This window comes from Engraulis encrasicolus, chromosome 12, assembly GCF_034702125.1.
Source record: "Engraulis encrasicolus isolate BLACKSEA-1 chromosome 12, IST_EnEncr_1.0, whole genome shotgun sequence".
In the NCBI taxonomy this organism is placed as follows: Eukaryota; Metazoa; Chordata; class Actinopteri; order Clupeiformes; family Engraulidae; genus Engraulis; species Engraulis encrasicolus.
Genome location: NC_085868.1, coordinates 6,196,617 through 6,210,304, shown reverse-complemented (window position 1 = coordinate 6,210,304; position 13,688 = coordinate 6,196,617). Strand labels below are relative to the sequence as shown.

At 41.2% G+C, this 13,688-nt stretch overlaps 1 protein-coding gene across 1 annotated transcript; it reads right to left on the bottom strand.

The window, feature by feature from the left end:
- Window positions 1-1,632: 1,632 nt before the first annotated feature.
- Window positions 1,633-3,182, bottom strand: LOC134460005 (uncharacterized). The gene has a single exon (XM_063212496.1). The coding sequence runs from the start codon at window positions 3,137-3,139 to the stop codon at window positions 2,252-2,254; it is 888 nt and encodes a 295-aa protein (XP_063068566.1). The 5' UTR covers window positions 3,140-3,182; the 3' UTR covers window positions 1,633-2,251.
- Window positions 3,183-13,688: the final 10,506 nt, after the last annotated feature.

The window sequence follows — 13,688 nt, the reverse complement described above, 5'->3', positions numbered from 1 at the left end:
GCACCACACACTAATAATAAGTTTATTTGAAGTAATATACTGTAATACAATTGTGAGCATTCCTGTCACCACTTAAGTGCATTGAAATAGGTCCTGAAACTCCCTTTTGATTTTTTTCATTCTGGGCACCTCATACATTGAGGAAATATATACATATGAGGTATTGCTGGATTCAGAACAATCTCACCTTTCCATCAAGATATCATATGTGTGCATATGACATTCCCTGACAAAGCAATTACAATGTAAATGATGACATTCTATATAAGTATCACTTTTTTTCATTTTCCGCCTATTTTATGTGTGTGATTGAATGCCTATATCTCCTTCATACATCAAGATGGTCAAATCCAACCACTTCTATCTGGTGCAGGTAGTCCCTGGGCACAAGCATACCAATTCTCAAAGCTCTCAGAGCTTCTGGTAATTTTCTGCATGATTTTTTGTATATCTACTCCCATACGGAGAAGTCATATTTTTGGTGCTTTTTTTGTTTGGAGGTGCATATGGAAATGTGTAAAAATTTTAGGCTTAGCATTAAAATCACTTTGGCCAAGAATCATTTTCATGTATGGGACACCTTAGAGATGAGGAAAAACATTATTGGGTTTTGTTCTACCTCCGGTTGGGGTATCTCGAAAACGAAGGCCTTTTTGGGCCCAATGTCACTAGCCTATACATGGAGAGTTTCAGTCCAGTGTTGCCAGATTGGGCTGTTTCCCGCCCAATTGGGCTGCTTAGGATGGCCTTGTGCGGGAAAAAATGGCATTTAGCAGAAAAACCCGCCCAATTTTTGCCATAGAAATCAATAGAATTGGGCGGGATTTTGTGCTTCTAGGCGGGTTTTGAGCAATTTTTGGGCTGGAAATCATCAGCGTCATCTGGCAATCCTGTTTCAGTCTGTAGGTTTTGATTAAAGATCAGCTCAATGAGATCAGGCTCATTGATCATACATTATAATCGCATCTCCTTTCATACACCTTTACAGGCCTAATGTTTTTAGCTTAAACACACACGCACACACACAGACACATACACACACACACACACACACAGCTACTTTGTTCCTCTATTGGTAATCCTGTGTGAGTCTTCGTCCCATTTTTCAGTGAGTGTCCGACTGTCTCCCACTACAGTACTACAGTACATCAATGGTACTTCAAGTTTAAGTTCAGACTTTATTTGTCACACATTTTACACATGGGGAAATGAAATACCAACAATGCACTTAAAGGGACACTGTGTGAGATTTTTTGTTGTTTATTTCCAGAATTCATGCTGCCCATTCACTAACGTTACCTTTTTCATGAATAGCCTACTTACCACCACCACCAAATTCTAAGTATTCATTATGACTGGGAGAAATCACACTTTTCATACATGAAAAGGGGGATCTTCTCCATGGTCCGCCATTTTGAATTTCCAAAAATGGCCATTTTTAGCTGCAAAAATGAATGTACTTGAGGCATACTAGAAAATATGTGTTTATTACTTAGTAAACTTTCATGTAAAGATCAAATTTGGCAATAGGCAGCCCAGTTGCAGTACCCTTTTTGATCATTTCCTGCACAGTGTACCTTTAAATACTAAAACCTTACAGTGTACAGTAAATAAAGATACATACTAATGGAATCAACAAGATGTAGCTCAAACACACCTATACTTTTGCTACAGTAGTGCATTCTACAAAAGAATATATAGCAACAAATTCCTATTGATCAATGGCGGTCTATTGCATGTGAGCGAGAACTGCACCACAGAAGCTGTTGATCTATTGCAACTGGTGACAACATCAGTGACATTGAGTTCTCATTATAGACAGATGTTGACATTATAATCTTGAATGGAAGCAACGGCAAGAATCACACAATCTTTATGTCGTATCAGCTAGTGTCAGACATATGACATGTTTGGTGACAACCACACTTTTGGTTATAATAACCATCATGCATAGGCTACACGTGCATGCAAAGTCCTCATATTGAACATACAGATAGGCCTACGTTTTAAATTATGTTTCTAATTTTGTACGGAAAAAGAACAATGTGTTCCAATAACAGTCTCAGAGTCGGTAAGACTATTTACATCTATTTACATCATAAACAAGAATTGATGTCATGATAAAAGTAGCGACCGAGATAATTGGTGAACAAATCGGCCTGGTACTGTCAAAGTAGTACTTTCAAAAAGCTCTCTTTGATCACTAACTTCAATGCAGCCATCGTGATAGATACAATGGACAAGAATTATTTTAGTCCTCAATCTTTTTAAACAAGATCCCATAGGGACGAATTGCCCTGTCTAATAAGTCCCTTTCTTCCTCCATAGACATTCTTTTGCATACAGGGATCAGCCAGTAGTCTTTGTTTCCCAAGCAAATCTCCCTGTATTGGGGATTGATCCTGCCCTGCATTAAAAACTTGTAGGTCTTTCCAGACTTCTTTGACGTGATTGTCCTGGCATATCCGTCTCTCTCTGCCACATCGATGTCAGGTGTGCAGTACACCCCTCTGCCATACGCCGCCCTCTCCTCTCTCCCGTTTGCCACACCTGTACCTGGTCTGAATCCCTCCTGGATGATACTCTTCGCTCCTGCAGAGGTAGTCCCATGGAAAGCAACGGGCCACTCACCCTCGCACGATTCACTCCTCCATCCGTCAGTGCCCAGCCAGGTGTCCCCGTCAGGGTATTTCCCCCGCACTTTCAGGGCAACACGGTACCACCCGACTGGGCGCCTGTAAGTCTCGTCACCACGCTTGCACACAGATGAATCGGCCATGTATCGGAAGTCGTAATCATATTGTGGATCGAAGAACTCCTCCTCATCAACTGAAAAGTCTTGTCCGTGAGCAGTTGCTGAGGGCCCCGAATCTGCCGTTGCCGCCTCAAAAAAATACCCCAACGCAAGACTTGTGAGCTTGGTCACAAGTAAAGGAATGACATTTGAGAAAGACCCAGTCATAAGCCCCCCCAAGAGCGCTTTTCCGACCTCCGTCACAGCTGCAGTGAAGCCTCTGTAAAGAATCGGCAGTGCATACTTCTCCTTTCCATGGCTGACTTGACCAGATTGACTCGACTGCCTAGAGATTGTGACTCCAAGAAGAGCAGAGAGGCCCTCCAACACCACATCTCTGTCCATGGTCGATCTGTTGAGCTGAAGCTCTCACCGACAAACTCACGTCTGTCTGGTGTTTTTTATAGTTCATATACTTCAACTGGGAAACTATCTTCAGCCTGATATCATAGCCCAGTTTGTGCACCACAGTCATGTGTGTGCCCAGAAATAACTGCTGCGAAAGCAACGATGGAGTGTCTGCCACCGAAACCAAGGAGAGATAGTAGGAGGGTTTACTGACGTCATAACAGCATAGTACGGAAAGGTCGGGAGGGGAGTACCTTTCTTCTTCTACAGTCAGTACTGGTGGCATGGTAAAGTGCAATGCTATTACAGCCAGGGTTGGAGTGTGGAACAGTGATAGGACGACATGACTGCTTGACAGCTGTCCTTAATTATCCCCAATTTTATATTATAGCAATTACAGCGGACTGACAGTTGCAGTTAATTTGGCCACACAATGAACACTGACAACCAGATATCCTCTTTTTGCAGTGTTTCAAATTTTATCCATCATGGTGTCGCACCCACTGACCATGCGCAAGGGAGTTAATTTTCCATCAACTCGTATCCTCAGGCCACGCCCCCGTACTACACCGTGCCCAATGCATTTCTGCATTAATAGGGTGAAGTGTGTGTAATTGGGCTGGTGTGGATAGGATTTCCTTAAACACCGTTGGTTATAAAGATGGGTGTTGGGTGTTATGTGCAATGTAATGTAATGCAATGTAAAGGACTGTATCTAGTACTATCAGTAATATCTAATAGTGCAGGTAGAGGGAAGTGTGTGTGTGTGTGTGTGTCTGTGTGTGTGGGGGGTTCCTACTTTCTCAAAACTATTTTGTCTGTCTCTGAACAAAGTTGAAAGGCAAAACAGTATGGCAATAAATACACACCACATCGCCTAGAGACGGACATCTATATTCAGCAACAAGGCATTTGATATAGGACACCTCTTACTCACTAAGTCACGTCCCTCACCTGCTACTGTGACTAAAATTAAATCAAGCCAATACTTTCACTTTCACTTTCCCTTCTCGCTTCTTAAGTGGAGAGTGGGGTGCAAGGAAAACTGTAGCAGAGCAGTAATTCTACAGCAATGACTTGCATTTTCCAGAAATGGGGGCTATACTGCAGTAGCCATTGCACTGTGGTGTATATTTCACAGATGGGATGGAGCGCCTCAAGACACCGCCCCTATTATTCACTTGCTGTGCAATAACCAAGTGAATATATTCCTACAGACTGTGTTATGTTGTAGAGGTGTAGTACTATGATCGATACATCTGTTCAATGACTAGCAGGTGCCATTGACAGCTTTGGCAAAGTCATCTGAAAGGCCCACTCTGCTCAATACACACAATGTAATGAGGACCCTCTCTACCTGGGCCCCCTCTCTACCTGGGCCCAGGACAGCTGTCCCCTGCATGGTAGAGAGTGAACTGTATGAGGTTATACATGTAAACTGGCCTATACCTCCCTCTAGTGGTTGAAGGTGCTTTGCTGTTGCATTGTTAGTTCATTCATTTTTGTTGGTGATCTCTGAATGCAGCATGCATTGGTTTAAAAATGAAACAAGCAAAAACCAAGCAAACAAACACTAAGGTGCTTAGGTTCAAGTTTTAGCTTGCTGAAAAAGTGGGCGTTGGCAGAACAACTGGTTTTTGGAGCTTACAATGTGAACTGAGCTTCTTTGCCACAGTTGGGTGGTGGACTTTGGATGCTGTGGNAATCCGTGTATCATTCGTTCATTCGTTTTTTCGTTTTACAACAGAATTGAAAAAATGAAAACAGCATTTGATTTTTCGTTTTTCCCTTTTCAAAACCAAAACCAGAAATCGGATTACGGTTAGTTTTCTCGTTTTTTCCATTCTGCACCTCCAAACGGAAAATGGAAAATGAAACATTCGAAATTCCGATTAACAAAATCCTGGCGGCGTTGGTTGTCAGGGAAACCAATCGCGAGCCACATTAGTAACCATTTACCGCGTAGTAACAGTATATCACTTCATTCATTGAGCGTAAGGATACGAGCAAATGTTTCGGTCGGGAAAGACCCATTCAGAAATGTCTGAGACATTACGAAGTATGGGGGTTAAGGGCTCATCGGAAATGTCTGTGAGGAGGTTCTGTGGAGAAGTGGGGCTACGACGGAAGGGTCACGTTACAGACCAGGAGTTGGAAGAAGCAGTGATATCTTCCATTCAAAAGGTGAGTAGGCCTAGTCTAAGTCTAGTCATGTGTTTGAATATTATTGTCAGAGATGTATGAGTCTCGTAGTCGATTCAGGGCCAGACAAGCCCCAGATGAGTATCAAACAAATTGCCGTCTGGTTATGGGATACTCTTGTCAAATGTCCTATAGCCGACTAGCTGTAATAATTGTAGGCTAATCCTGACGTAGGACATTTGTTTGAATTTTCATTTGTGTGCTTATTTACTGTTCATAGACCGGTCCAACGTACGGACGGAAATTTATGACGGGATACCTGTCATCTGTGGGGGTTAAAGTTGGTGAATCCCGAGTTGGAAGGATCCTCCGGTCCGTCCATCAACCTTACAACGAGCTGCGTCGTGAGGTAGGCCTGAAGCGTGCGCAAATATGAGTTCTGAAATCGCTGACATCATGAGTTGTAATGTCAGAGGTGGAAACCCATCCTACATTAATCCAAGATTGTAAAGTAGTAAATGTGCTTAATTGCCATCCTGCATGATCTGTCATGTTATTTTGCATCATGGCATTTTGTCTCTCTCTCTTTTTTTTTAACTCAGTATACTCAGGGTAGGTCCCAGTGTAATTGACATAAAAACTACTCAAGTGCAATACTTCAGTGTATAGGGCTAATTAGTTATTTTCCACCACTGCTTAATGTTGTGTGGACCACATTTCGAAACCAAGAACTGCAGTCGGGCCGCACATTTTCAGACATCACGACCACTGAAATGACACTTAAAATCAGTAGTTCACAAACAAATTTTAAACATGTTCCTCTAACCTAAAACTTAACCACATTGAATGTGAATGTATAAGACAAGCAGAAGATTCACAAGCAAATAATGTGTTGTACTGCAGTAACAAAACTGAAATGTATACAGTTGGGGGCCATGTCTGGGCCGCATGTGCACTGCAATTGAATAGCCCTGCTCTAGCATATATGTTAAAGGATAATAGTCACTTTCGTCTGTGAATTGCTGTATAAATGGCTGTGTCTAATGTTGTTGTGTTGTGTTTTGTTCTTTGTGTGTTAAACAGGAGACCAAAGCAACCAATGTGCATATGCAGAGGTGGCAGATGAGGTAATGCAAGTGTTGTAGTTATGGAGTATGCTTTCTACGTCTTTGAACTGACAGTGAAAGAAAAAAATGTAATGTGTCTCACTCACCTTTTGTCTCTTAAAAGGCCCATTTTCTTGTCTGATATTGTTTCAGATTTCGGCATAGACAAAACGTATCGCTTCCGAGGTCGTTTGGCTTCCCTTGGGGTAGATAGTGCTGGTCGTGTCAACGTGACTGGCTGTGTCGTGGTGATTGGAGGTAGTGTTTGTCCATCATGAGAAACCTTCAAGCTGTGATGATCATTGAATGTAACAGGACAGCTTCCAGAACTTGCTAATTGTTGACTGATGTAGAACTCTTCACATGTATTTTCAACACGAGAGTGGGAAACCTTCAATCAATGACTTTTCTACTCTCTCTCCCTTTACATATATCTCAAATATCTGCAGGCTCATGATGTGTGGTAGCGGGGCGAGTTGCTGTCCTACAATGCCTTGGAGATGACCACAGAGAAGTTGGTTTAGTAAGTGTAAATGCATAATCTTAACTACATAAAAAGTTAACGCTGGTGAGATTTGAGTTTCATTGGTAGAAAAAGCCAATTTACTAGCCACTTTGATCCATTAGGGATTGTGTTTGGGTAGTAAGATTAACATCTATTAGCCATTTTGGCTGGTGATAAAAAAAAGTAAATTTAGAGCCCTGGTCATAGCAATGTTGTTATGATGTTTAGTTGCGATTTTTTTCGGCAACCCTGTAAGCACACCATTCGGAAGGTCTCAAAAAGTAAGTAGCCTTACTGCAGATGGGGTGCGGCAGGCCTATTCACTATTTGCTGAAAATACTCAACTACATCATAACTATATTGCAACGTAATACATATGAAATGTGTATACTCATACCTGTTTTTCTGTCTCCTTCCTCAGCAATGTGAGGTTCCTGATTTGGAATCTGGTTCGGAAGACTCTTACTTTGTTCTCCGACCGGACAGTGTCCCTCAAGTTCGATTTGGATAGGCCACAGTTTCCCAAGACTTCATCTTTATACCTCAACATTATTGTCTGCTGTCTTTGACATCACTCGTACTTTAGATTCTCTACACTGACCACCACAAGAATTAAGATTTGATAAATTTAACACTGAAATGTAATCTTAACTTTAAGTTGAATGTTATGATGGCTGCCTGGCAGATGCCTCCTGTATGAACAATATTTGTTAAGTTTGTGTCTTGTGGTGCCCCCAAACTGTCTGTAATTGTTTGGTGCCCATGGACACTGTGGCACTAGCCCTTATGCCACCTTATTAGGTGAGCCATCTTTATTATCACAGAGGACCCTCTCACCCCCTCCATCAACTCCCACCACACCACCGAATCAATCTTCTACCACCAACTACAAGAACTCCTCAGCAGAAAGAATCTCAACAGACAATAAAGTTTTAATGTTTAATCTGTTATTTTATCTTATTGCTTTATTTTGTTTATATTGCTCAAGTGATGAGTGGTGTTGGGAGTTATGCAGTGCATAAGTATTTAATAAGGTAGGTGTAAGCACTGTGTTTAGTTCTTGGGGGGTGTTGTAGGGCCAAGACATTGTTTGCCTGTCACCAGAGACAATATTAACCTTTCTGTCACCAACATTGTAATGGCTATGTCTTAATCTGTAACTAACGCTTTATGTGATGTCATAGCAGTGTAATGTAGCTGAGTAATTTCAGCAAATAGTGAATAGGCCCATATGTGACCATCATCTTTAATGTGCATAGGCTATAGAGTGTGCATGGCTTGTCTTGGGCACAGGTAAAGAAAAGGAAGGTTGGGGTGGGTGGGAGAATAACAGACTGATACAACATTAGGGGGGCTGTCATACAATTCTAGTAACTTTAAGGATGTTAATGGTGTTCAGTGTGGTGGGTCAGAAAGAAGCTATTCATGAGCCTGCTAATTTGTAACCATGCTGCTCCTGGGTGGGAGGTGAAAGAATCATGACTTATGAGCTTCAAGCCTAAATTGCCAGATCCATATTTCAGTGAGAGTAGGGCATAATAAATATGATTGTGTGAAGTGCAATGCCTGACATTTTTAAACATGGTAGCCTAATATTGTAGTGCATTAATATGCAGCATGGTGGCGCGCTGGTTCTCATGCAGACCCTTGTTTTTTCGCTCAACTTTGAGCAATGTCCATCTGCGCGAAAACCAGGTTACCATTAGAGTAACTTGCCCAACAGTGGTGATATCGCCAACAACTGTGACCATATTTTGAAATGGCACACATAGGTTACATTGGAGGTCGCTGATCGCTGATTTTTTAAAGATCATTAATATATATCAAATGCTCAGAAACACCAAGATGCCTCGTATGCAGTAGGCAGAGTGTGTCGTGTGCTGAGGTGGCTCGCGATTGGTTTCCCTGACAACCAACGCCGCCAGGATTTTGTTAATCGGAATTTCGAATGTTTCATTTTCCATTTTCCGTTTGGAGGTGCAGAATGGAAAAAACGAGAAAACGAACCGTAATCCGATTTCTGGTTTTGGTTTTGAAAAGGGAAAAACGAAAAATCAAATGCTGTTTTCATTTTTTCAATTCTGTTGTAAAACGAAAAAACGAATGAACGAATGATACACGGATTTGTGGGTCATGATCTCAGTACAGGCACCTTCATGGCATAAAGGTAGCATGCTCTCTCTCACACACACACACACACACACACATACACATACACATTGCGCACACATACACATACCCTACACACACACACGTACAAACATACCTAAACCCCCCCCCATGCACACACACGACATGAGTCTGTCACTCTGACCTTTGAATTGTTTGAAAATAATATGTGTGGTAACTCTCCTTTGGGACGGGGAGTGGTGGGATGGGATGACAAAGGGTGACAGTGGCAACATCAACAAGGCCAACCCACACTCTCTCTTAGGGCTTTCAGGCTGACCAGAACGGAGCCGGTGTCGGTGCCCGCACCAGTTACGTTCGGCACTAACGTGCTTGTCTGCGAACCGCCCGTGTTCATACTGGGCTCTGAACTTTTCCCGCAGGTGACTGTGTTACCCGGATGAACCTGCTGACAGCCACGCTGTCGTCACGGTTGTGTCTGAGGCGTGAACACGACGGCTGGTTCGCGATTAGGTGCCGGAACGGGCTCCAGCACTATCTGAGGACCAGAGAGGAAGATCATCTTACAGCCAGGTTTGCCAGATTGTGCTGTTTCCCATCCAATTGGGCTGTTTTTACACATCTGTGGGTAAAAAACATATGGTGTAGATATATGTAGATGTATAATACCAGGGTCATTCCATGCCAAATCACTGAATCATCCCGCACAACCATCTCATATTTAGCTTAAAAAAATCAGGTTCACACACGTCTCAATAGGAAAAGTGCAACATTATAGCTGCCAACTCATCATAGTTTTGCCATTAAAGATGTAAGTAAGGTCTTGTTTTTAATATCGCAAGGCCTTGTTTTTAATATGTCTATGTAGGACTTGTCAGATTAATAATGTAGGTACAATTGCAGTTATTCAATTGAGATTACATTAATGGGCTCAAAGAATAAATCCTCACACCATGGGTAACCAAAATATGTAAGTAGCCTACAGTCGCGTTTTGGGATTATTCTCTCTCTCTCTCTCTCTCACATGTTAACAAAGTAGATGATAAATTGAGCAACCTTCGTTAGTTCTGGCAGACCACTTAGTCAACGCTCCCTTTTGCCTATTGGCTGACGCCGACCCAACCCATACAACTCTCCACCAATCAGCTGTGCTTTGGTTAATCAGCTGCTGCTCGCAATTGGATGCTGATCTTTGGCGCGCTTTATTTAAACTACCGAATTTGTTTACCTGTCATTGCTTTTTGTTTTTGCTGCTTGTTTTGCTGCTTATTTTGCTTCATCTTAGTTGGTGGTGCTTGCTTGTGTTATGTGTAAACTAAATATCAGATGTTTTTCCTTAGCAATAATAGGGTTTCGTCTTCTGGTAGACTGTGCGCCTTTAGATATAAAACCCGGGGCTATCTATATATTATATTATCTAGGCCTATATAGATATTGTGCTCGCAATTTGATGCTGACCTTTGGCACCCTTTATTTAAACTACCAAATTTGTTTTCCTACCATTGCTTTTTGCTGCTTGTTTTTCTCCCACCACCTCCCCTGCTCCACCAGACTAATAAGCGTAAGCAATGGGTGTTAAATACTGGAAGAATCGCTCACAAGGTGATACAAGCATGAAACTTGGCACAAGTGTTCATTAGGTCATGCTTATCAATGTCAGGGGTGGAGGTAGGCCTGTCACGATAACAATTTTTGCCAGACGATAACGATAACAAGAAATTATTACGATAATCGATAATATTGTCTCTCTCGCCATTTTCAAACAATATAATGTGCAATAAAAAACACTGCTATGCAAGGTGCGGCCTCCTTCTTGAAACATTGAATTTAAAATTTGGGCCAGCACCCTCAGAGGTTTATATATGCCTAATTAAGATTGACGCCTGCTCCAAGAAGAAATGTGTCAAACAATATAATGACGTAAATGCAACAAAAATGTGCCTACACCCCTTCACATTTTTAAAGCATCACGGCGGGGGATATATGTGTTTTTAATTACATCCTCATGAAGCACAATACTAGGCACAAAAAAGGTTTTTTTGTATTTATTATTAGGGTAAGTTATAGTTTTTCTTTAATATTTTCTGTTATTTGTCTTTCTCAAGCACACTGAATGGCTTATAGGCCTATCCATGGTGTGATGTAAAATAACCTACTGGTGGGGTATTGTTAATTCACAAATTATTACTTAGACAGCTTATTTCACCAAAATGCACGTTGTTACTAATTGTCAGTCAAAACCCAAATCAGCCCTGTTAAAGGCATTTCAACATCAGCAAAAAGCAAAAGAGCATGAACAGATGCACAAGTTCCAGGTGCAGGCAGCGCTCTCTCTCTCTCTCTCTCTCTCTCCCCGTCTCTCTCTCCGTCTCTCTCTCCGATTCCCTGGACTGGAACAAGTTGCAATTCTGCGCACTTTAAAGTCCTTTTTGAACGCCCATACATTGATTATGAGTTATCAGTCGCCATGCCTCTGTTTTCCCCTGTAGCCCAACCGCTCACATTCTCCTGGTGTGACTGATTTAAATCCACAAATCTTATCTTCATTATTTGCTTGCGGACTGCCTACTCATATTGTTAGGTCTAAATAAACAAGAAATATAGCGAAAATCACAAAAAGAACAGACAACGAACGTCGGGGTAGGAGGCGCATTGAAATAATAGGGGAAACTCGGCAAGGTTTAAAATAACAGCCTCAGAGCAAGTTTGTCGCGACGGTACCACTATTTCATGTTTGCACAAACACGTCTTCGTCATGGATATTGGGTTGCTGCGCATGTTTCAAAATGAACATTTGCCTCCGTGTTGGAGCTGTTCATTCCCCTCTCTGAGGAACGTTGCAGATGCGCTGACTGAGACTGGAAGAATATTGCGCTTTTAGTCTCTAGCGCCGATTCTTTGTCGAGGCTTATAAGCGACGCGCGGGAACAACAGCGTTCTTTTTCAAAGACACAAGTAGCCAGATCAATGCACCTTTTTCAACCGAAAGCTGAAACTTAAAATTACACCAACATTTAAGCGTCATTGCGCTGCGTTGGCCTATAACGCGCCATCAGTACGGCTACGGTAGAGAACAGGAGAGAGGGAAAACAAAACATCACGCAAATAACTTATCGGGGCCAGAAAAGTGATCATTCTTGTAAAAAGTTATCGTACGATTTATTGACTTATTGAATATCGTGACAGGCTTAGGTGGAGGCACTCAGAATTCCATGTTGCCTAGCAACGGTTGCTAGGTAAAGCACTTTCCCTAGCAACCAGTATCAATTATGCCATTTCTGATTGATTTTGTGGTATGAAGGCATCTGTGCCCTGAGACATTGTCCTAAAATCACTGTAGCAATTCTTCAAGAAGTTATATGGCAAATATGTACCATAATGACCCCTTATGATGTAATTTTATCCACCCAAAATCATTGTTATTATGTGAATAATTCCATGTTAAATGATAATGTCTTTTTAAAGTCATGTCAAATGAAACTGGCTTTACAAATGTCTCTAGGCCTATCTTTATATACGGGTAGATGACGTGACGTGTAAATTTTGCTTAAGCTTAGCTCTGATCCCCAAAAAGTAGCTAGCACCGCCCATTTGTACTGTGGACGTAGGCATGTGGGCACGTTTTCTGTAGATCAGCGCAATTTGTGACGTCACTTATTGTATAACACGAGATTTATTGCAATAACACACACACTTCACATTTCCAATCATTTATTGCATAAATGAATCGCATACTAATCACTTATTGCATAAACAGACAACATAATAAAACACAGTTCACTGATTCTTAAGAAAGTGGCTAAAACAGGTTGTAATGTTGACAGAAAAAAACAAAGTGAATTACAAAATTATATGGTATATCCTCGTAGACTAAGGTCTTGGCTTTTCAGAAATGCACAAGGCCAATCTCCCCATTATGTATTTTTTTCAGAAATCAGGCTTTTCTCCGATCATACCTTGTTTTTTGTCAACACCGTCAGACACAATTAAAAGTTATTAAAATTGTATTGATTTGGTTGCATATGTATCTGGAGTTTTTAAGTGATTATGTGTATTTTTTGGTTCACACATATGCCTTTAAATGTTGAAAATTCACTTTTGTTCTATTTTAATACTGTTTCATGTGTTCTAATTTTAAAATATGTACCGTCATACGATGCTTACTTAACGCCTAAATACAACAAACATTTTTTTGTAATTTCACAAATATTCGTGTAGGCTTAAATTGGCTATTACTTTGATATTTCAACAACTCCTAGGGAAAATGTTGTAAGCACATTCCTTTAAAATGTCCAAAACTCCTTCTTACGGTGGTGACTTAAGAACTGACAGTGGTGACAGTAATCTGAGAGTGGTGAAAGTGGCCTAATTAGTACCTGCATTTAGCAAAATAAATAGCCCTCTCAAGTCAATGGCATCTTGCATAAACACTTTATTTTTGTGTGTGCACAGTATGAGCATGTGTTTTTACTTCATTAGTTAGATTATCTAGGAAGTAAGCCACTGGTTGTTGAAAATGTGGTAAAAGCAGCTTTGAAGTTGTTCAAATCCAAAATATAGACGTGTATTATCATAGATGTAGGTCTTGGCTGTGCAGTGAATGCATTGGCCAAGCTCCCCATGTTTAACATTTTTCATAAAATGGGCTCTTTCTTGTTTTGTC